The 23,989-nt window shown below is 48.0% G+C and overlaps 2 protein-coding genes across 7 annotated transcripts in view; one reads left to right on the top strand and one right to left on the bottom strand.

Annotated features, from left to right (window-relative positions):
• The first annotated feature begins 882 nt into the window (after window positions 1-882).
• Window positions 883-14,520, top strand: LOC308580598 (uncharacterized protein). 2 transcript variants are annotated; one of them, XM_081182491.1, is made up of 6 exons: window positions 883-1,032; window positions 3,841-4,321; window positions 8,208-8,303; window positions 8,743-8,976; window positions 10,036-10,058; window positions 12,990-14,520. In XM_081182491.1, exons 2-6 carry the CDS (start codon window positions 3,893-3,895, stop codon window positions 14,098-14,100), a joined length of 1,893 nt encoding a protein of 630 aa, XP_081038617.1. In that variant the 5' UTR covers window positions 883-1,032; window positions 3,841-3,892; the 3' UTR covers window positions 14,101-14,520. The 2 variants fall into 2 exon arrangements, with proteins under 2 accessions (XP_081038617.1, XP_081038616.1); XM_081182490.1 differs by having other exon boundaries at window positions 883-1,036.
• A 4,585-nt stretch (window positions 14,521-19,105) lies between these two features.
• Window positions 19,106-23,989, bottom strand: part of DDR1 (discoidin domain receptor tyrosine kinase 1) — a 106,225-nt gene continuing 101,341 nt past the window's right edge. For all 5 annotated transcript variants that reach the window (XM_081181913.1, XM_081181912.1, XM_081181910.1 and 2 more), the window contains 2 exons: window positions 23,526-23,675; window positions 19,106-22,624 (listed from right to left, as the gene is read on the bottom strand). In XM_081181913.1, coding sequence (XP_081038039.1) covers window positions 22,484-22,624; window positions 23,526-23,675 — 291 coding nt within the window. In that variant the 3' untranslated portion in view covers window positions 19,106-22,483. The remainder of the gene's footprint in view (window positions 22,625-23,525; window positions 23,676-23,989) is intronic.

Genomic DNA, 23,989 nt, shown 5'->3' with positions numbered 1-23,989 from the left:
CCTGATGCTGGGAAAGATGGAGGGCACAAGGAGAAGGAGACAACAGAGGATGAGATGGTTGGACAATGTTCTCGAAGCTACAAACATGAGTCTGATCAAACTGCAGGAGGCAGTGGAAGACAGAAGTGCCTGGCGTGCTCTGGTCCATGGGGGTCACGAAGAGTTGGACACGACTAAACGACTAAACAACAACAAAAGGTGCTACTGGAAGGGATTTTTTATTATTTTGTTTCGACTACGGCAGACCAACACGGCTACCTACCTGCAACTTGAAATAAACAGTTGCATTTGTAAATTGGTGTCATATCACTGTAGATCCTGTAGGTAGAGCTGTGGCGCTGTATTAGTGCTTGAGCTATCATTGTGCAGGATCAGGTAGCTTTCGATTTATACAGATATATCAAAAAACGTGTGGATACGTTTCCGAAAGTGTTTAAAAGACTTAAGGAGAGCTACATTCTTATAAAAGATGCAAGTTGGTAGAAAGTACAAGTACATAAAGGCATGCATTATTCAAGCATAATAAAGAAGGAAGTGATTGACCTTTATTGATATTAATACATATTTTCTTCTGACAAAGTTAAGGTGCTTATTTGTTGCATTTGTCGCTTTTTACAACTGAAGTGTTTCGAAGTGACTGTAATAACATTTGGGGGGGGGAGTTTTCCCTGCATAGAGCAACAGGCATTGAATTTGTCACATAAAGAAGAGTGCAAAGAAAATCTCCTGTCCCCTGGAGCATAAAAAAACCCTGTGTGTCTGTGTGTGTGTTGCAAGCAGGCTTCCCGACTGCTTCCTCCGGTCCCAAGTCCTGCCCCAGCCAATAAGCACAAGTTAGAGGGTGGTGCCTCGAGGCCTCCAACCCCTCACGGTCACACTGGCTCGGGCTGACTTGAGACGGGCAGCACCTCCTTCCAAACCCAGGACGTGACAGCTTCCCACAGCTGCTTTCGAGGCCTGGCCATTTGGGGCAGCTGTGCAGCGAGAGAAACTTGGCCTCTTGGCCCTGGGTGCTCCAGAACTCTCCTCCAAGTAGGTACGTGCACAGCTGCTGCTGCTGCTGGCTAGCCTAGACTTTGCTTTCCTTACTCCCCTTTTGGCGCTGCCAAACGCCTCCCTCCCAGCACTTGGGGCCCCTTTTCCTTTCCCACCTCCTGGGACTTGGCTGGAGGCAGCTCGGCTTTCTTCGCACCCCCCCCCCCACCAGCCAGCACATAGCTGTCAAGGTTTCCCCTTTTCTTAAGGAATGGGATTCCTCGCAAGAAAAGGGAAAAGTTGACAGCTATGAGCCAGCAATGTCCGCTTTTTAATGCTTGGGTTTGAGAGTCAAGTTCCTGCAGTCATGTGAGCCCAGTCTCATGATCCTATTTCCCCTTTCTGTTTCCTCTCTAACTGTCCCACCTGCAGGGGGGGGGGATATTTGGAGCCGTCACCAAAGAGTCGTGTGGAGGAAACATCAGAAATGCTGCCTTTCCACTTGTTGCTTCTTTGCCTTTAGAGTTTGTTACCAGGAAATTGGAAGAGGTGTGAGAGACCTTCCCCATCCCCCACCTGAGCCTTGCCTCTCTGTACTATGAGGCAAAGACAAAGAACATGTGCTGCACATTACCAAATGTAGCAATGCACTGATAAATGAATTGATCAATAAAGATCAGGCCTTCTGGCAGGACAGAGGAAGGGGGTACAGGAGGTGAGGTCAGCCCCAGGTGTCACCACTGAGGGGGTGACAAAATGCCGGGCGCGGTGGCTTGGGCGCAGGCAGGCTCCACACTGCCCAAATGGTCCACACGCTGCCTCCCCCCCCCCAGCTGTAGGGCGGCTGAGTAGGAGGAGGCAGGCAGTCTCCGGAGGCCCCGCTGTGCGCCCTGATCCTATGGGTGGCTCACCCTGCCCCTGGGCGCGCCACCCCAGGCGCCTGAGCGGCTTCCGAGCACAATTCAAAGTGTTGGTGCTGACCTTTAAAGCCTTAAATGGCCTCGGTCCAGTATACCTGAAGGAGTGTCTCCACCCCCATCATCCAGCCCAGACACTGAGGTCCAGCTCCGAGGGTCTTCTGGCGGTCCTCTCACTGAGAGAAGCCAAGTTACAGGGAACCAGGCAGAGGGCCTTCTCGGTAGTGGCACCCACCCTGTGGAACACCCTCCCACCAAAGAGAAAAACAACTACCAGACTTTTAGAAGACATCTGAAGGCAGCCCTGTTTAGGGAATCTTTTAATGTTTGATGTATTATGGTATTTTAATATTTTGTTGGAAGCCGCTCAGCGTGGCTGGGGAAGCCCAGCCAGATGGGTGGGATATAAATAATAAATTATTGTTATATTATTTCTCCGCCGCTGGCCACTGGCCACTGTTTTGCTTGTGATTTGCTTGCTGAAGTCTCTCGCTTGTGACCCCCAACTGGTTCAATGGGAAAACTTTCGAAATTCATATAAAATCACTCCAGTGACGGATTGTCATCATTCCAACGTTGTTCTACTCAGAAGGAAAATGGCTAGCAGGGGAGGAGTTTGGGACATGGGATGGGGGAGCCGTAATCCCTGAAGGGTCCCCATTGCCCACTGCCTGGGTGATAATCGCTGGCATCCTGGCCTGGGGCGGAGGAAGGGAGTGTGGTGGGGGTGGTCTGCCCCAGGTGTCACCACTGAGGGGGTGACAAAATGCCGGGTGGCACCACTTACCACTGGGCTTCTAGCGCGTTCGAGCCACACATCTCTCCTGGGAGTGACACAGTGGCTTGGGCACCCGCAGGCTCCACACTGCCCCTAACGTTCCACCCGCCGCCTCCCCCTCAGCTGTAGGGTGGCTGAGTGGGAGGAGGCAGGCAGACTCCTCAGAGGCCACACAAAGCGACCTGCCCCGGCTCGCCCCACCTTGTGTGCTTAACCTGGTTGGGAAAACAGGAAAATGTAAATACTTCGTTTCACCTAAAGATTGGAAGGTGAAGGTCATACGAGGGTCAGGACACGCCTTATGCTCAGGTTTCTGCCAGAAGAGCCCTCCCAATTTATGACATAGTTATGACAAATGTATGATGTTTTACTAAGGGGGTTATGGGTCATTTGGGACATTTTTTAAAGGGGGGGAGCTATCCTTTGTTTGGAGCTTCTCTCTGCTTCTTTTACGTGGTAGTGGGAAGTCTTGTTGCAACAATAAAGATCAGGCCTACTGGCCGCTGTTTTGCTTCGATCCCTTGGCTGAAGTCTTTTATTTGTGACCCCCAACCTGAACCTACAGGAGCCAAGGTTAGGCGATTGTGGGGTGCTCCAATAATAATAATAATAATAATAATAATAATAATAATAATAATAACAACAACAACAACAACAACAACAACAACAACAACAACAACAACAACAACAACAACATAATTTATTATTTATACCCCGCCCATCTGGCTGGGTTTCCCCAGCCACTCTGGGCGGCTTCCAACAGAACACCAAAATACAATAACCTATTAAACATTAAAAGCTTCCCTAAACAGGGGTGCCTTCAGATGTCTTCTAATAGTCTGGAAGTTGTTTTTCTCTTTGACATCTGGTGGGAGGGCATTCCACAGGGAGGGTGCCACTACCAAGAAGGCCATCTGCCTGGTTCCCTGTAGCTTCGCTTCTCATAGTGAGGGAACTGCCAGAAGGCCCTCAGCACGGGACCTCAGCGTCCGGGCTGGACGATGGGGGTGGAGACACTCCTTCAGGTATATTGGACTGAGGCCGTTTAGGGCTTTAAAGGTCAGCACCAATACTTTGAATTGTGCTCAGAAATGTTCTGACTCCCTTTTACAAGTTCACCCTTGTGATTTCCCCTCTACGTTCCTTAAAGCTGCATGTCCTCTCTCTTAGGAAGCTGATCCTTTCCTGCAAGTAGCAACTGATCCCCGGACCCACTGCTGCCATGACCTCGGTCCGCGAAGTCTCCAGCATTGCCGAAGACCTGCTGTGCCCTGTCTGCCTCTCCATCTTCCAGGACCCCCGCATGCTGGTCTGCGGGCACAACTTCTGCTTCTCCTGCTTGGAGAGCTGCGTCGTCCCCAAGGGGCAGCACCAGGGAACGTGCCCCGAGTGCAGGGATCCCTTCGACCTGAAAGATGCTGCCCGCAACAGGGTCCTGGCCAACTTGTCTGAGAAGGCCCGGCTCCTGCGGCTGGAGCAGGGGCCCCCGTCGGGTGGGACCGGGAGCTCGTACTTTTGCGAGGAGCATGAAGAGCCTCTCAAGCTCTTCTGCAGCCAGGATGAGGCCCCTGTCTGCGTGATCTGCCGGGATCTGCCCCAGCACCAGGGCCATAGCTTTTTGCCTATCAAGAATGCTGTCACAGGTTTTCAGGTAGGAGCCTAAGGATGCTTGAGTTTCTGTGGGCAGACCTTAGGTTGTTGGGATTCACTTTGCACTGTCCTAGAACGCCCAAGTTTCACCAGCCGGAACCAGGTACAAAAGAGGGGCTGTGTTTTCTTTCTTTTCTTTTTTTCAAAATTTATTTATTTGGTTTTTCAGATTTAAATTTTACAGTCACGTGTCCAACATACAACATAAAAACAAGATTCCAAGGGATCTCTTGGACTGGCTCCTCCTCCCCATTGTGGGTCCTATTGTTATCCATTTCCCCCTGCGTCTTTTATAATAATCCAAATCTTCTGTCTCCCCATTGTATCCAGAATTCACCAATAAACTACAACTGATATTCCAATCCTTCTAACGATTTTAACTACAGTGGTACCTCGGGTTACATACGCTTCAGTTTACATACGCTTCAGGTTACAGACTCCGCTAACCCAGAAATAATACCTCGGGTTAAGAACTTTACCTCAGGATGAGAACAGAAATCGCATGGCGGCAGTGGGAGGCCCGATTAGCTAAAGTGGTGCTTCAGGTTAAGAACAGTTTCAGGTTAAGTACGGACCTCCGGAACGAATTAAGTACTTAACCTGAGGTACCACTGTAGTTTACAGTGGTATTTTAAGATAAGTTAGGGGGGAAATCCCATTTCTTGTTAAAATTTTGGTCTTCCTGATTTCTTATTCTTCTGGTCATTTTAGCCATTTCGGCATAATCCATCAACTTGATCTGTCATTCTTCTCTGGTAGGGACTTTATCTTCTTTCCATCCATGCTTTCTTGGTGGGTGGGCATCCTGCTCATAGAATTAGGGAACTGAGCTCCTCTGAGCACATGCTCAGCTCGGGGATTTGTTTTCCCTTGGGGAAGGGTCGTCGCTCAGTGGTTAGAGCAGTGTTTCTCAGCCTTGGATCCCCAGCTGCTGTTGGACTACAACTCCCATCATCCCTGACCACTGGTCCTGCTAGCTAGGTACGATGGGAGTTGTAGTCCCACAACAACTGGGAGCCAAGGTTGAGAAACCCTGGGTTAGAGCATCCGCTTTGCCCACAGAAGGTCCCATGTTCAATCCCCAGAATCTCTAGGTAGGACTAGGAGAAACTCCTGCCTGAAGCCCCCAAGAGCTTCTGCCAGTCAGTGCTGGCAGTGCTGAGCTAACTGGACCAATGGCGTGACTCGGGATAAGCTGCCTTCCTAACCGAACCCGTGGTCCTGTCACACACGAAACCTGCTATTCTGCAAAAGCAGCTGGATGGGATGAGATAGGAGTCACAACAGGTGGGTCAGTGCTGGGAGGGAGAGGGTCAAGGCAGCCTTGGATGTCAGTGCAGTGCGAATGCAGCAGCGGAGTCACTCTGTGCTCCAGTTTGCACTGCGCCAACTTCTCCACTGCCTTGCCTGTCCGTCCTGGTAAGCAGCAGCGACCCATCTACCAGGAAGATAGTGTAGCAGCTGTGCCCCACTTCTGCCCTTCTTAAGTATACAGACTATTCATGCCTTGCCCCTACCTAGCCATGGGGCAAATTGTATTTCAGAAGTAAGTGTGCCTGGGTACACAAGTGAACTATCCTGGGAGATTCTGGTCTTCTGCTCTTAAACGTATTCCGACCCCTCCTCTAATTTTTGTTAGGGTTTCATTTTCTTTGCTTTTGCTTGTTTTTAACGACATTTTTATTCTAATCTGCCACTAGCTGCTTAGAGAAGGCAAAATATATAACATCATAGTAATCATCATCATCATAATTCATTATTTATACCCCGCCCATCTGGCTGAGCTTCCCCAGCCACTCTGGGCAGCTTCCAACAAAATATTAAAATACACTAATGCATCAAACATTAAAAGCTTCCCTAAACAGGGCTGCCTTCAGATGTCTTCTTAAAGTCTGGTAGTTGTTCTCTTTGACATCTGGTGGGAGCGCGTTCCACAGGGCGGGCACCACTACTGAGAAGGCCCTCTGCCTGGTTCCCTGTAACTTGGCTTCTTTCAGTGAGGGAACCGCCAGAAGGCCCTCAGCGCTGGACCTCAGTGTCCAGGTAGAACGATGGGGGTGGAGACGCTCCTTCAGATATACTGGACCGAGGCTGAGGCCGATCAAAGAGATGGCGTCAGACAAATCCCTCCTGTAGTTAGCAGGGATTTGGCCATACAGTCGTACCTTGGATCCCAAACGCCTTGATACTTGGACGTTTTGGCTCCTGAACACTGCAACCCCGGAAGTGAGTGTTCCAGTTTGCAAACGTTCTTTGGAACCCGAGCATCCAACGGGGCTTCTGCGGCTTCCGATTGGCTGCAGGAGCTTCCTGCAGCCAATCAGAAGCAGCAGTTTGGTTTCTGAATGTTTTGGAAGTCGAATGGACTTCCAGAACAGATTCCGTTCGACTTCCAATGTTTTGGAAGTCGAATGGACTTCCAGAACAGATTCTGTTCGACTTCCAAGGTATGACTGTATTAAATTGTTCTACCGGAGGCTTGTTCACACATTACGGGTGTTTATGTGAGAGAGTGTACACATGGCGATTTATACAGCTGCATTGCTGCGTACACAGACCGTGCACAGGTAACTGTCAGCAAGTGTACAGTTCAACTATTTGTGCACACAAATTGTGCACTGATTGACTGTAACATGTGAACATTCATACTGACTTGAGCATTCTAGACCCCACTGCTTTGTATTTTGCCCAGCATATGAACACCAAACTAGGCATGGGATTTCCCACAGCTGCCACCACCAGAACTAATAGATGGAGATGGGCAATTTTAATTGGGGATGCAGCTCAGAGGGAAAAGGTCAAATATCCCGTCCTCGTGTGCTGCAGTCCCAGTAAAATCTGTGAGGTCCTGTTCCTTCCACCACTTACTTAATGAATATCCTGGGGCAATCCTGTAACTGGAACTGCCAGGGGTCAACCTTGGGACTCATCGTGCCTGCACAGCCTATGTTCTTATCGGAGAGTGACACACCCTCCCTCTGGGATAGCCATAAGTTTTATCTCTCTGGCAGCAGAATAGTGCAGGGTGGATAAACAAATAGAACCAAGGCTTCGAAGTCTGAGTGCAGTTGTCCACGTATGCAAACACGGATAGATATTTCATGTTGGTTTGCTGTATCCCAGCCAGATTTTAGGCTGCAGATCTCTAGCGCAGCCAAGTTTACGGTGCAGTGCAACATTCAAGCCCCGAAGTGGCTTTTCCAAACCCCTCTCTATTTTTAAAAATTTTTTTATTAGTTTTGCATTTAATAATATATGTTCACATTGATATTGTCCACTTTACAGCTCTGGCTCATTTCATGAAGTCGAGTGAGTGCACTGGCAAAGGAGCAAAAGAAGCTGCCTTATAGAGAGTCAGATAATTAGTCCATCTAACTCAGTATTGGCAGTGACTGCCAGGGTTTCATAGAACCGTAGTGTTGGAAGGCCCCCAGTGGTCATCTAGTCCAATCCCCTCTCTCCCCTTTCCCTGCTCAAAACAGCTCCCATGCATTACCTGTTGTTTAACCCTGAATGTGTGTAAGGACACATAAATATTTTCTGAGATGCAATCTGTGATGGTTCATTCATGCATGTGGGTCATGATTTGGTACTGTTGGTGTAGACATCAATGAATGGACAGGCATGCGCCAACCAGTCTTGTAAAAGGCAGGGGGCGTGATTCAAGCATGTTTCTGCCAAAATAAATCCCACTGGATCCAAGGTGCCATGTCGTAAGGTTGCTTAGGGTTACAACCTTTGAATACTTCCCAGAAAGAGCATGTTAGAACAGGGGGGTGGGAGGGGGAAGATATCAGTAACCTTTTGTTTGGGTCTATTCATTTTTCTCTCCAGATCTTTTGCACGGTTGTTTGTGTATTCCCAATTTTATTTGTGCATTTATTCAGGATAAACTGAAAGCATCTCTGGAACCCCTGGAGAATGGGGTGAAGTGGGCCATAAATAATCAGTCTCAACAGCAGGAGGCCATGGAAGAACTGGAGGTAAATTTTAAAAGGAGTATGAGAGAGGAAATCATAGAACGTTGTAGCTTGAAGAAACAGGCTCCTAGGCAGGAGGAAAGCAGACTACAGAAAAGTCTCAGGTGTTGTTTATACGTGATGCGATGGCTTAGTAAACCATGGCTTAGTGTTATGTGTGAACTCTGCCCAGCAACATAATTATGGCTTATTTACTGCCAGCAAACCACAATCTGAAGCCGTGGTTCTTGGCTTATAAATCTTGGCTTGTTTTAACTATGGCTTGGTGTTACATGTGAACCCAGCTAGCCGTCTTCCTTAACTATGGTTTGTTTAACTCGGCGCTGAGGTTAGGACCTTCTCTGTGCCACAAATTCAGCAACTAATTCAGACATCTTGTTATCTGTGAACGAAAGGCCTGTCAGCCATAAGCGTAACTTCAGCTCTCTGTGATTCACTGTAGAATCTCAATCAACACCTGTGTGGCTGCATCTTCATTGCGTTTGAGGAACTGCGTGAAATCCTCAACGAGAGAGAGCAGAACATGATGGAAACGGTTAGGCAGATGAAGGAGGAGAACCAGGCAGAAATGGAGAGAAGACTGGAATATCTGAGAGCATTCAGCTCAGCTCACACAGAGACCATATCCGGGATCGAAGCTGCCCTGGCGGAAACCAACGAATTTGCCTTCTTGAAGGTGAGTCTTGGTGCTTCCCAGTCCCTTTTCTTTTAAAGATTGAATAACAGATGTGCAGCTTCCAGTGTCTTGCCTCTGTTCCAGATGTTTTCATTTAAGGAAACTGCTTGAGTTTAGGGCTGGGGTAAGGAACTGGACCCAGCTACCTCACCCACCCCAGGCCATTTTGACAGGGGTGGTGGCTACCTTTCGATATGGATTAGCTACCAAACCAGGTTCAGAGGTATCGTGTCAATTCACAAATCCCTAAAAACAACATGGGGCTAGTATACCTTAAGGACCAGCTGGTTCCTTACGCTCCACTTTGATCACTGAGATCTTCTGATGGGGCACTTTTGGTGGTCCTCCACTCCCACCAGGTAGCGTGGTTGCTGACCTTGAGCCAGACATCATGGAGAGTGAAGTCAAATGGGCCTTAGAAGACAGGAGTGCCTGGCATGCTCTGGTCCATGGGGTCACGAAGAGTTGGACACAACTAAATGACTAAACAACAATACTCCCCTGAAATTTGGCCAGCCTTTACCCAGGACAGAAGCTTCTGTGTGGAACTCCTGGCCTATAGAAGTCCGTCAGGATCCATCCCTGCTCTCTTTGAGACGTCATTTAAAAATGATACTGTTCAGAAGGCCCTTTGGAACCCGAAATTTTCCGCAACCAGTTTTCTATTGACATAGGTGTATTGTGTTTTAACTGCTATATTTTCTATGGAAGTGTGATTTATAAATATTTAAGTCTATCTATCTATCATCTATCTATCTATCTATCTATCATCTATCTATCTATCTATCTATAGTTGTCAGCCGATTCATCAGAGTTACAGAGCCCAGCACGTTTAACAAACTACAGTTCTCAAGATTCTTTGGGGAAAGCCATGACTGTTAAAGTTACCGGGGGTTAGAACCTCCTGACAGTTCATTGTGCCCTAATCTTCCCTGCCACCAGATTGATGAATTCGGGTTGACTGTTCTGTAAATAGGGTTTGATGGATTAGTTGGCTGAAGCTGTGCAAACTTGCTTTGGCAGGCGGTTCCAACCTTGTTTGTTTCTTTTTCCCTCCAGGGAGTCAAGGAACTGACAGGAAGGTGAGTATCAGCATTGCTCTGTATATAGACATTGGCTCTGATCCTATTGCCTCCATGTGTGAGGACTTGAAGGGTTATCAAACACTCACCTAGAAGTTTTATGGATTCCAGTGGGACTCCACCAACAGCTACCTAGGCTGGTCAAACTCTGACAATTTTAACAATTGTTCCTGTTGATCCGTAGTCCCATTCCCCGCCCCCAACTATTTCTCCTGCAGTGTTTTTAGCAGAGTAAAGATAAAATCAGCCGTGCTCATGGTAAATACCATTCCACTTTGAAATTTGCTGCTTTGGGGCATAATCCAGAGAAAGTTACATATAGCCTTATAACCTGTTTATTGTGCCACTAAACCCGTCAATTTCTATGTTTCATCTGCATGCCTGATTTTCTTGGGAATCTACCCTGCAGCACTAATGAACAGTGTAGAGATTCTGTGTATGATACTTGTATAATATTTGTCTCTGTGTTAAATGAGGAAACATTTAGTCAAAATTAAGCTCTCTTTAAAAACCTTTTGCAGTCAGTGGGAAAGAGTAGCAGACCAACCCTATGAATGTGTGTGTAGGCTGATTAATATTCTACAGCCTTGTAAATATGTTTGTGGGAGGGCAGTTATTGTATATTGTCATTTCTGTTTATTTGTGCTTTTATCTTGTGAACTGCCCTGAGATCTGTTGATGAAGAGCAGTATATAAACCTAATAAACAAAATAAATAAAATAAATGTCTGCATATGCTTTTGAATGCAGATTACATTTTGCATTTGTAGGCCGTAGAATTGGAAGGGGCCTTGGGCGTCATCTGTTCCAACCTGTGGGAATGTTCAGGGAGGCAGGAGAGGTTATATTGTTTACTTATATCCTTCCCAACTTGTGTTAACAAGTTCTATGATTTAGCAGAGTAACAGTCTCCTTTTAAACTTTCACAGTGGATAGGTTTGCCAGGCTTGTATAAGCCTCTAAAATAAGTTTCCTGGTAATTCCCCTTTATTCCCTCATAAAAAGAATAGACACGACACAGTCTTGTATTAAAGTATATAAAATTGTTTACTCACATTCTGTTCACAGAAGGATCCCAGAAGGCAGACTTAGGTTACAAAAAATATTCACGTGGAATCTATCCCATAAGGAGATAGTTCCTTTGTCCTCTCTTGGCTAAAAGCTAAAAGCCAAGAGGTCATCTCAGGCTAAGATGTTTCTTCTTTGAGGAATGGAGTCAGAGAGAGAGATGACTGCCTCTCCTGTGCTATTTTGTTACCTGCACAGGTGAGGGTCACACTCACCTCTGGTCACGTGTAGAGGAAGTTTGTCCCAGCCCAGGAGGAAGCAAGAAGTTCCGACCAGCTGGTCCAGACATCCCCTTTTTATGTCCACTCTAGGAATGTTGCATTTGACTGCTCTGTGTTTCACACCCCACACAACCACCGCTGCTCAGCGCAGGATCTGCAATGCAGGATATAACCAAGGTCTCCCTGACAAGTGGCTTGTCCAGCCTCTCCTCAATACCTCCAATAAAGGAGAGTTCATTCCATCCCAAGGTAACAGGGCTGCACAATTTATTCCATCTATTTAGCCCATTAGGCATACAGTCGTACCTTGGAAGTCAAACAGAATCCATTCCGGAAGTCCATTTGACTTCCAAGACATTCAGAAACCAAGTCATGGCTTCTGATTGGCTGCAGGAAGCTCCCACAGCCAATCAGAAGCTGCAAAATCTCCATTGGACGTTTGGCTTCCGACGGAACATTCGAAAACTGGAACGCTCACTTCCGGGTTTGCAGCGTTCGGGAGCCAATTTGTTTGGGAGCCAAGGCATTCAAGATCCAAGGTACGACTGTATAGGAAGTCGCCTTATCTCATTGGGCCACCTAGTTCAATACTTGTCACATGAATTTGTGTGCCAGTCAGTAATCACGCAGTTCAAAGATGGAGTTAATTCTTTATTAGCAAAAGCACACCCTCCACAGACTTGGTTGAGTTTCAGACCTAACTGTCCTTCTGGCAGTCTGCTGCCATGGAAATCAGTTGCCGAGACTGAAAGTCCCCACCTCCTGTCCAGGGTTCCCCCCATCAAATAATCAGAGACTGCAGCTGTGTGGTCATCCTTGCCTCCGCCCTTCTCATTCCTCTTCTGGTTCTGGGAGACCAGAGGGGAGGGGAGCTAGGTGGATTGACTTGGCTCCCTGTGTTCCTAATGACTGCTGAATTGGGTTGGTCCACTGAAAAAAAGAAAGAAAGAAAGAATCCTCCTCCATCTTCACCCATTTGTCTGTGCACTTGGGAACTGCAGAGCAGCAAGGCAACAGTTGGGCATCTTGCCGTTCCCATATGCCGCATGTTATATATCTATTCCCTGTAGGAAGGTGTAGGAAAATGCCTTGTGGCTCTTATCAACCAGTGGGTCAGGCCATGGCAGGAACTCAGAGGTTGTTTCCTGACCTGCTCCGCTAAACCTTTTTTAGTTGAACTTTCTGGGGAGCTGAAACTTCACCTTTTGGTACGTTTCTGAGTGCAGTTCAAAGTGTTGGTGCTGACCTTTAAAGCCCTAAACAGCCTCGGCCCAATATACCTGAAGGAAGAGTCTCCACCCCCATCGTTCTGCCTCAACACTGAGGTCCTCCTCCGAGGGCCTTCTGGCGGTTCCCTCACTGTGAGAAGTGAGGTTGCAGGGAACCAGGCAGAGGGCCTTCTTGGTAGTGGCACCCACCCTGTGGAACACCCTTCCATCAGATACCTGACTTTTAGAAGACATCCGGAGGCAGACCTGTTCAGGGAAGTTTTTAATGTTTGATGTTTTACTGTGTTTTTAATATTCTGTTGGGAACCGCCCAGAGTGGCTGGGGAAACCCAGCCAGATGGGCGAGGTAGAAATAATAAATTATTATTATTATTACATGCAAATATATGGAACTGTGGTCTCTTCTCTCCGCAGAGTCCAGGAACGACTTAAAGAACAGGTTGACGAAACAGCCAAAGAAGCCTGCGAGGGTGGAGAAGGGGAAGAGGAAATTAAGGAGGAAGGCAACCAAGATGAGGATGCTGGTGAAAATCTGAGCGAAGGCAAGGCCGGTGGAGATGCCATTGATGAAGAAGAAACTTACGAAGGAGCCGAAGCCCAGGGCACAGAAGGAGAAGATGAGGAGTGGGCCATTGTGCCTGTCGACCCAGCTCTTGAAGAACTGGAAGAGTTGCTGGATTTTGATTCCTGGAAAGAGATGCTGAGAAGCATCAGTATCAGGGAGACCTTTGTCCCAGACTCACCTTGCCACTCTCCAACTCCAGAGAAAGACATGCCCCAGCTGGAAGACAGCGATTCCTTACCCAAAGAAGCACCTTGGCGAAGCACTGGTTCCACTGAGGCTCCCATCGTAGCTGAAGCCCCACCTCAACCACCACGCAGCTCATACTTTCGCGGCTTCCAACAGATGCCCTTTTTGGGTTCCTTTCCGCCCTTTCCTTTCGGAGGGCAGTTTGGGCCTGGACATGGGTGGATGTCTCATCCCAGGCTGGGCCGCGGCACGTTTCAAGGCAGGCGAGGGCCACGTAGCCATCCTTTTGGCCCCCGAAGGGGCCAAGGCAGAGGATATTATCTGAACACACAGACATCCCAACCCAGCGAAGGCAAAGCTTTGCCTCAACATCGCTGGATGCCCCCTAGGAATGAGCCACCCAAGGCCAGAGAAGCCCAAGTCCCGGGGCAGGGAGGGCAGGGCAAGACGGAAAAAGCAGGTGGAGGGTCCTCAGCAACAGAGCCCCCCAAACCAAGGGAGGCTCATGGTTCGGGGCGAATAGGAAGAGGAGGCTGGTCCAATAAGCAGAAGACCCAATCCAGTGCAGATCAAAGCGGAGGTGGATCTGTCAAGAACGAGGCTCGTGCCTCCGGGCAGGCAGGGTCGGGGCAAGGGCAAGGATCTGCAAAGAGGCCCCCAACCCCCAACAAAGGGGGCGAAGCCTCGGGAAACAAGGCCTCTCAGAATAAGCATCACGGAGGGCGAGGGCGTGGTAGGGGCCGGGGTTCAGCCAAGGGCCCCCAGAACAAATAGCTGTTTCCATCAGAGGTGGGTGCCGTTGGACGCCGAAAGAAGGACGTATTCAGAGAAGTGGCCTTGTTTGGGGATGTGGTTTCATTCGTTGCCCTTACCTCTCAGCCTCGGTCCATACCTCGGAGAGGCCGGTTGCTGGAGTTCATGTGCAGGAGAGCGCTCTTGCAAAAGCCACTGTGGGAAGGAGGACACGGGGCTCGAACGAGGCCTTCGCTCTGGTCCAGTGGCCTGCTCTGGTGTGTCCAAGCCGTATATGTTTAGCTGGTCCATGTAGGCGAAACGATTTAGAAACCTTTGGACTTTAGAATGTGCCTCTGATTAACTGGGCAGCAGTTTTCATTTGTTTTGTTTTTAATGCAATTGTGTGCGTTTCGAGTACTTGGCAAAAACAAAAGGCTGGTGCTTCGTTCCTTTCCAGAAGATGCATTTTTCCCTAGTCTCTCTATTGGTGGAAAGAAATGCTTTTCCTAAAAATAGGAATCTTTTTTCAGCTCAGGGGCCGCAGCGTCTTTTGGGTGCAGCCTTCTGGGGGCCAGAGGCAGAAAAGTGGGCAGAGCAATGGATACAACTCCTCTCTCTCTCTCTCTCTCTCTCTCTCTCTCTCTCTCTCTCTCTCTCTCCAGCAGGCTACATTCCAGCCACACAAAACTCAGGTGTGTCCCCCCCCCCTGCACCCGCATTCCATCTCTCCATCCTCCCATCAGGCAAGCAAGATGTGTTATCGCAGTTCAAGGAGGCATTCAAAACTGACAAAACCAGAATAGACGTGACGCAAGGCAGGAGTGTGGACTGAGAAAAGACATAGATTCATATAATTGAAGAGTTTGAAGGGACCCAAAGGACATCCAGTCCAGCCCCCTGCAATGTAGGAATCTCAGCTAAAGCATCCCTGACAGAGGGCCATCCAACCTCTGCTTAAAAACCTCCAAGTAAAGGGAGTCCACAACCTCCAGAGGAAGTCTGTTCCACTGCCAAACAGCTCTTAACTGTCAGAAAGTTCTTTTTGATATTTAGTCGCCATCTACCTTCTTGTAATCTGAAGCCATTGGTTCAAGTCTGACCTTCCAGAGCAGGAGAAAACAAGCTTGCTCCCTCTTCCAGGTGACAGCCCTTGAGATATTTGAAGATGGCTATATATCTCCTCTCAGTCTCCTCTTTTCCAGGCTAAACATACCCAGCTCCTTCAACCATCCCTCATCACAGGCCAGATTCATGTTTTGGATTGTAGACTCAGTGTGAAGTCCAAAAAAACCCTGTAGCACCCTAGGTTTGTGAAAAGGCGGTTTGTACGTGACAAACTTGAGTTGGTAGAGGGTCTGGCTCATTGGGAATGCTGTGTGTTTTCCATTTTCCTTTTTTTGAAGTGGTAATTATCAGCCTGAGTACGTAAAGCAGATTATACAGTAGAGTTAACATACTTCCCCCCACAAAATACTATATTCTTGTATTGGGAGTGTTGTAAACAAAATCTGCCCTTTTTCCTTTATGGGGTATCCAAGAGCCCATATAGAGTCCTTACATGTGTTCCCTGTTGGTAGGAGACAATAACAGAGGCCAACCAGAGAATATTGAGAAGCAAAGCAGCTAGTAAGCCTGATCTTTATTGATCTGTTGCAACAGGGTGCTCCCCTCACACGCAGGAGAAGGAGGAGGACCCAGAACCAAGGTGTGCCTGCCCTTATATAGACATTTTAAATTCCCTTGCCTGGAGCTCAAGACCACCCCTCCATACATCACACACACATCACAGAAGGGGTGTAACCCAAGACCACCCCCCACAAACATCATACCTACATCACAGAAAAGGCGGTCTACAACAGAAATTTGAATGTTGTTGTTTTCCCTGTCTGCCAGGTTATCTGATAATGCCTTATCTGATTGCCTTTCCTGGTAGTCTTGTCACCCTTCGAAATGGCGATTACTAAATTCCTGTAACAAGGAAGGTTTTTTTTACCTCCTCCCTCCTTGCAGAGAAACATTTGGTCAGCTTGGGACTCAAAATGGTTTCAGGACTGTCTTCCTGTGCTGCTTCAGACATGTGTTTTATATCTTTATGTACGTGTTTGCTTGGTACATTTATGAACATTTATTATATATCTAAGACCTTAAAATTCTTATAACAGGAGTTACAAGCTCTAGCACTCACTTGCAATACACTTGATGGGAAAGGTTTAGCTGTGCAGAACTGTTCCCCAATTTGCCTTGTGTTGCAACTCCATGCCTGAAATTATATAGCTAAATTCAAATGGATGTTAATGGCTCTTGTCTTCTGTGTTGAAATGTATTCGCCCCCCACCTCTTAAATAAATGCTTTCCTTCTTTAAAAAATAAAATAAAAATCCTGAGTCTCCTCATGAAGCTGATAGCAAATGGTTCAGACTACCAGTTCAGCATGTTCATAAAAGAGCATGGAAATATATAGTTCAGGACTGTTGATTTATGCCTCTTTGCTGCACAAAGCTATTATAGTCTTTATTGAGCATTTCTTCTGATACATTTATGTGGAGGCTGTTTGACAATAAGCACTCATTCTGATTTGCTTGTAGGGCATTTTTAAGTCTTCCCAGTAATCTAATCATTCCACGCTTTTCAATGCCTCCCCTCCCATCTCTCTTAACAACAAAAAATAAATAAAAAATCTTTATAAAATGGATCTGTTGTGCTAGGGGCAAAAGAGCTCTTAAATACCCTTTAATTGGGCCAAGTTCTTGGTATCCCCACCACAGAACAATGACCATCTGGAGCAGGGGTCAGCAAACTTTTTGCATGCATGGGTAGGCAAACTAAGTCCCAGGGGCCGGATCCAGCCCAATTCTCAAACCGGCCCACAGACAGTCAAGGAATCAGTGTGTTTTTACACGAGTAGAATGTGTCTTTTTATTCTCCCCCTTCTCCCCATGCTTGGCACTCGAAATACAGCCTTAGTGGCATGGAAGGCACTAGGGAGGCCAGAAAACATGGTATTTCCAGAGCATGTTTCTTAGCTGTAGCAATGTCTCAAAGGAGTCCTGGTTGGAGGAGGTGTAGCTGCTCCCTTCTCCAGCAAACCAACACCAGAAACCATTGGCCATTTAAAAAGATTGGGGGGCAGGGTCATGATTGCAAGGGAGAGGGATTCATATCCCATCAGGCTCCTGGTGCCACGGGGAATGTGTCAAGGCTCCGGTTGTATTTGCAATCCAGAGAGAGCTTTCTCCAGATTAAGAAATAGCTGTTTCCCAAACCCAATAAGGCCAATTTGGAGAAACTGTTCATTCATCTTCTAAGAGGACCATCTTCAATCAAGAACATGCGCCATTGAAGCTTAAAATGATGAGGACGGGACGTTTTGGGTTCTAAATAAAAGGAAAGGAGGGCCTAACCTTCACCTCCCTCCTGTGAGAGTTAACTAGGTATCTTTTCCTACATAGATCAATAAAGTTGTAGACGACAGGGTGCCGGCGTTTTGCACCTGCTTCGCCCTGGCAGTCCAAGTAATCAAAAGGCCGCTGTTCGCCCCCGATGGGGCCCTTTAACTGGGGCTTGCAAGTAGAAAGGCTAAGCAAATCAGTCTCTTAAGCTTAAGCCAAGAAAAAGTATTCTCTGTAAGATTGAATATCAATATCCGTATCAAGACTTTGAGATTAGACCACTGAAGAAGCTCGGAAAACTATCTTGGGAGTGTTCTACTTGCAAGCCCCAGTTAAAGGGCCCCAATAAAGACAACTTTATTGTCTACAATTTTATTAACATCTATCTACAACTCTACTAGCAGCTCTCGGTATTGTGAATAACACCGAACTTACCTGTTTTTGGTATCTTCATGACCTTATCTAAAAGACTGAGTTAAGCATTTGAAAAATCTATTGAAACCAGACATTTTAAGTTCATTTTTGGCTGGGTAGTTCGCAAGTCTTTGTGGCTTTGTTTAACGTTTTATATTTTTCTCAGAAGGTTGATAAAGTATGTATAATTATTGTTCTGTGTATATTAATCGGCAATGTGTTGCATGAGTCGCACTACTTCTAACAGCAGCGCAGGTTGGCTATTTCTAGCATGTGGTCAAGTAATGGCTAATAAGTGAGGTGTCGACGTGGTTGGTCTACCAAATACAGTGGTGCCTCGCAAGACGAAATTAATTCGTTCCGCAAGTCTCTTCGTCTTGCGAGTTTTTCGTCTTGCGATGCACGGTTTCCCATAGGAATGCATTGAAAATCAATTAATGCGTTCCTAGGGAAACCGCCTTCAGACCAGACTGTCCCCGGACCTCTTCTGAAGGCTGGGGGGGGGGAACAAGGGCGTTTCTTCCCACCCCCAGCATTTTAAAAAACCCCGGGACAGCGGAGGACTTCTCCGCTGTCCGGGGCGATTTAAAAGCCCCTGGGAAGGCAGGCAGGGGGGACAAAGACTTTCGCCCCCCGCCCGCCTTCAGAAGGTGTTCCCGCCCCGCCGCCCGGCTTCGGAGCCCGTTCCGAAGCCCGGCGGCGGGAGGAGGCGTTCCCGCCCCACCGCCCGGCTTTGGAGGAGGTCCGAAGACGCGCTGCGCTTCCCCGCTGTCCCGGATATTTCCCTATGGGCTGTCGTCTTGCGAAGCAAGCCCATAGGGAAATTCGTCTTGCGAAGCGCCTCCAAAACGGAAAACCCTTTCGTCTAGCGGGTTTTCCGTCTTGCGAGGTACCACTGTACTGCATTTCAATTCATTCATCATTTCGTCCTTCACCCCTGCCTTGCTGCTGTGGCACTGGACATAATAATGGTGCCTTTGAGATGGCACCAGGAAGCTGCCTTCCTTGACTCTGACTAGCAGCTCTCCAGAGGTTCCCTTTCCAATTTTCTCTGGAACTGCTAAGGATTGAACCATGCAAGCTGGATGTTCTGAGCGATGGCCCATCATAAGTGAGAGGGCACAGTGGCCAAAGTACTGCCACTCTTCACTGCCTCATGATAGGCCACGCTTGCGCCACTCTTCCCACCACATTCCCCTCCCTCGGCCCCACCCTGATTCAAAGACAAACTCTGACAAAAGGACTGTACAAAATGCAAAGCGCTTTATTCACCACATAAATGGAAAGGACTAAAAAAAAAAAAAAAACCACCCCCAAACATCTATATATTAGTGTAAAAATTCTGTCTTTTTCTCCTGCTTTTCAAATATATACACATCCTGATGCACAGTACAAACAAGACGCAAACAGCTACAAGTATTCCCCAGGGAAACGCACACACAAAAAAGGCATTCGACAAGATTGCGTAGAGGCAACAAATCAGAGAAGTAACGGCGGGCATAACGCGCCCCTGAAATTTCTTGAAATAGAAATATACATCTAGTTATGAAGAGTCGTTTCACACCATTGAAAATACGTAATTAAAAAAATTAGTTTGTCCTCGTTAAGCAGAAGCAAGTCATGACTAAGGCTGCAATCCTATGTGCGCTCACTTGAAAGAAAAACCCCTTCAACTTACTGGGACTTCCTTCCTGATTGAACATTTTAGGATTGTGGTGTATATATCCCATTGAAAACAATGGGATGTGGCTTATGCTGCAACCCCCCTGCAAATGGACCTGGGCGTTTGCCCCAGTGAACTAAGTGGAACGTTGAGTGAACAGACGTTGGCTTGCACTGCCCCGGCATTTATTCTGAAGGACGGTGCTTGGTAGAGTTAATTTCCATCTTTGTATTCTCCTGGTTACTGCTTTGATAATCTGCCACCCCCTAACTTATAAATGCTCTCTGCAACTATCTACTCAAAAAGCTTTAAATTTTGAAAGACGCTTGATGAAACGGATCCGCTCTTAGTCGACGGAAAATGCTACTTTTAACTTTAATTGGGAAACCCAACAACACTGGGAGGAAGAAAAAACATTATTTCCCTCTCCTTCCCACTAAACGGGGCATTGGCACCGGCAAAGCTTATTGCATGGGTTACCTGTTAAGAGGAACTTCCTGTGTAGAGATACCCCCTGATCTAGCACAGATCAAAGCACAGGCTTCTATGCGGACAGATCCCACTGCCGCTGAGCACGACCATGGTGCTGAGTTTCAGGCTACGTTCTCGGGGGAGTCTCCACAATGGAATCGCAGAGAGAAAAGGGGGGGGGGGGAATGGATCGATTCCCCCAGCACCTCTGCTTGCTTTGGAAAAGTGCGTCCCTTCGCCACTGCTTCGTGCAGTACAGTATCTACAATCACGTCACCTCAAGTCTCCAGGAAAGGAAGGGGAAACGAATTCAGGAGAGAGGAGAGCCGGGCATGGTTTGGATCTGTGGCACGTGGCTAAGGGAGAACAGAAAACCAGCCCTTTTGGAAACCAAGGGTCAATTCCCTTTTTGAGGTCGGGCCATGATTGTACCCAGCCCAAAGCCTCGCCAGATCTTGCCAGCCTGGTCTCCTGCCAAGAGGTACCCCCCCTCCCCCCGCTCCCATCCCACTTACCGCTACAGAGCAGCTAGTACTGGGTTCTCCCAGCTACAATGGATTAGCAAAGTACCCTCAAAATCATTTCTTCCAGCCTCTCCAAACATCCAGTGCTCAGTTAATCCCAGTGTGCTCAGAACAAAGGGTCCTTATTGGTTCAGCCTGTGTCAGTCCAGTTGTGAATGAAACTCAAAGGCAGAAATGTAGCCCCCCAAGTGTGGAGTCGCCCACCCCCAACTTTCTCAGGAAGGGATGGCAGGTAAGAGAGTCACACTCTCTGGGGAAAGAGTATGGATGGAAAGGAAAGAGAACAGAGAGCAAGTTCTCAAAGGGTAAAATACTGAGCCTCCATAAAGCAAGGTTGTGACGATGGGGGGGAATTTTTGTTTCCCCCTCCAGGCTCCCCCTAACTAACAATAACCATTTGCTTCCCAAGATAGCTGGAATATGCACAGTAAGAAGAGCATGAGACTCTAAATTTCAGGGTCGTGGGTTTGAGCCCCAAGTTGCGCAAAAGATTTGCAGCAGAAAAGACTCATAATTCCACGATTCTAAGAGACCCTTGCATGCGGTTGTCTGCCTACTGCTATGTGCAAATGTCTGAGGATGGGAGCATCCACCAAGCTTCTGCACCAAAAACGGGATTTTGGACATGGCTTCTCCAGCCCCTCCTGAAATCACACACACACACACACACACACACACACACACACACGGGAGAACGTATTAGAACGTAGGCACATCTCTTCCTAATCCATCTGGCATGATGGGCTGTATTGAGGGACAGTCACCTACACACAGAGACAGAGAGAGTCAATGAGGATCCACAGCTAGAGGTCTGTAAAGTTGCCCATATCCTAGCTGGTCAGGTGGGGAAGGTTACACCTGCCTGAGGCTCCTAAACCTCGCTCTGTGACCTACACCAGCGGGATCCTGGTGTTTCATGGTCCTTGGCAGAAGAGGTGCGGCTCCACCGAAAATCCTTGATAATCACAGCACTGTCACATTGGCCCAACAGAATGAAGTTCAGCATGGGATTCATTTTTAGTTTTGGGGGGTGTTCAGAAGTGTCCTACATAGCTTTATCTCGATAATGGTTACAGGAACCCTGTAAAGTAGGCTGGTGTCATTACACACCCACACTCGATACTACAGCTAAGGGACCATAGCCAAGGGAACAGGGTTAATTAAGGCCACCTAGTGATAAGATCTGAATCCAGGTCTTCCAAGTTTATACACTTAGCCATCTATCGTAGCTGCAGGGACACTGCGCCCAGCATGGAACTGCCCAGATGGAAGTGAGTGGATGAGCATTGGCCAATCAGAAGACTTGTAACCTGGTGCAACGTTGATAAAATGAGGTTAGGGAGGGCCTTCAAGCAGACCCCAACAACAACAACCCCTGCTGCCTTAGTGGGAGGCTCAGCTCACACTTTGAGAACCTGGATATACAGGGGAATAACAGAAAAGGTCTGCGGATGAAATGGATGCAGTGGAAACACAGTCAACATGTGGGTACTGGAGAAGTTTGTTCAGATTCAGGCAGATTGATTGAATCAAAGTAGAATTGCATGAGACAGGAAGAGGGACCAGGATGAGAAGAGAATTGGGTATGTATGTGGAATAGGTAGGCCAGAAAACAGAGAAGGGGAAATGTGTTGGAAATGTATGGCAGTGCTGAATCATGAGATGTTATAGAGACGGTTAAATATTAGCAGAAGAGAGTGATGGAGCAATTGGGGGGGGGGGAGAGAGAGAGAGAGAGAGAGAGAGAGAGAGAGAGAGAGAGAATGTCATGTTGAGGAGTGGATGGAAAGCAATGGGTGGACCAACCAAGGCTGAGTCAAGGATGGGCAGACAAGATGCCCCCCGCAGGCACCCCAGAGCCTGAGGCCCTCTGGAGCTACATCCTGCCTCCTCCCTCAGCAGTCTCTGTGGTGCAACCCGAGTCCTTAAACATAATCTCCGCTGGCTGGCACCAATCCGGTTCACACCATATTGAGGGCATCTTCAGCCAGGAAGCGGTGCAGATGTTGGAAAGAGGGGCGGTCCTTAGCCTCTCGTGCCCAGCACCTCAGCATCATCTCGTAGACAGCCAGCGGGCAGGCGGGAGGACGAGAGAGATAAACCTGGGGAGGGAGGGCGAAAGGGAGGGTTAGAAGGCAAGTCATGAGACCAGGAGGAATGGGAGGAGCTCGGAGAATTGGAGGGGCAGGTTGGGGGGGCAAGAAATTGGGCCCATGGGAGGAGTTCAATTTGGGGGAGGGCCCCAGTGGATTGAGAAAAGGAGCTCTGGATTATAAGGGAAGGGCTAGTGACTGCGGAGGGGGGGGGAGGTTTACAGCATCAAGAGATGGGAGCTTCTAAGCACATACTCAGGAACATGTAAATAACAGGACCAGGGCTGTGCATGTGGCTAGCATGAAGAAATCCCCACATCCTGTCACACACAAAAAGAACATTCGTGGTTCTACCCCCAAGTGTTCTCTAATCTCAGCCGCCTCATGCAGAAGGAAGTTCAGAAAGCTTTCGCTGGTGTTGTTGTTGTTGTTGTTGCTATGGCTAAACAACCGGGAGTCAGAAATCCTTGGTGATCCACTGCAGGAGAAACCCCCAAACCCTTTTGGAGCCCAGGGGCTCATTTGGAAATCTAATGAACCGCTGCAGCGAAAGGAAATAACCCGTTTTACTGAAAGAAAACTGGCGATGCTCAGAATGCACACTCTCTCTCTCTCAAAAAAGGGTAACACAAAAGAAAACAGAGACCCCCAAACTGTTCATGTAACCTCCCAATCAAACAATGAAAACACCCGTCAAGTTAAAAATATAATAATAATGGAGGGGCAGGTGCCAAGGGTTGTGTGTCTGAGAGTGCTATTGTGCTCATAGGTGCCATGTTGAGGAACGCAGATCTTATTGCAGATAACCCAGAAATCTTCTCATAGCTCCTGATCTGCCTTCCACCCACCCCAGCGGCACAGATTCCTGGAGAAGTCATCGCCTCCGGCCAGGCTCCCCGGTTGTTGTTACCTGTTTGCCCTGGTGCCGGAAGAACTCGCCGGCATTCTCAATGACGGCTTCGTCGGTGAGCTGGCTGTAGGGCTGCTCCTGGCACAGCATAAGCACCTCCCAAAGTGTGACGCCAAACGCCCAGACGTCGCTGGCTGTGGTGAACTTGCCCTGAGGGAAACAGAGCAGGAAGGTGAATAACAGAGGCCATATTTACTTCTTGGTGGTCCTGGCACTCCCCACCCTGTTCATCCCTCACTTTCTGCCTTCATCCTCAAGCACTGGGCACACCAGTGCAAGTAGATAAATAGGTACCGCTCCGGCAGAAAGATAAACGGCGTTTCTGTGTGCTGCTCTGGTTCGCCAGAAGCGGCTTAGTCATGCTGGCCGCATGACCCGGAAGCCGTACGCCGGCTCCCTCGGCCAATAAAGCGAGATGAGCGCCACAACCCCAGAGTCATTCACGACTGTACTTAATTGTCAGG

This window comes from Podarcis bocagei (assembly GCF_964188305.1).
Source record: "Podarcis bocagei genome assembly, chromosome: 2".
Taxonomy (NCBI): domain Eukaryota; kingdom Metazoa; phylum Chordata; class Lepidosauria; order Squamata; family Lacertidae; genus Podarcis; species Podarcis bocagei.
Note: the sequence above shows the minus strand (reverse complement) of the source record. Positions and strands in the feature narration are given on the sequence as shown.

Excerpts from the sequence above, each read along its gene's own strand:
- LOC308580598 (XM_081182491.1), top strand. The coding sequence starts at position 3,893 with ATGACCTCGGTCCGCGAAGTCTCCAGCATTGCCGAAGACCTGCTGTGC. Across the intron at positions 8,304-8,742 it reads AGGCCATGGAAGAACTGGAG|AATCTCAATCAACACCTGTG; the intron begins GTAAATTTTAAA and ends GATTCACTGTAG. Across the intron at positions 10,059-12,989 it reads GTCAAGGAACTGACAGGAAG|AGTCCAGGAACGACTTAAAG; the intron begins GTGAGTATCAGC and ends TTCTCTCCGCAG.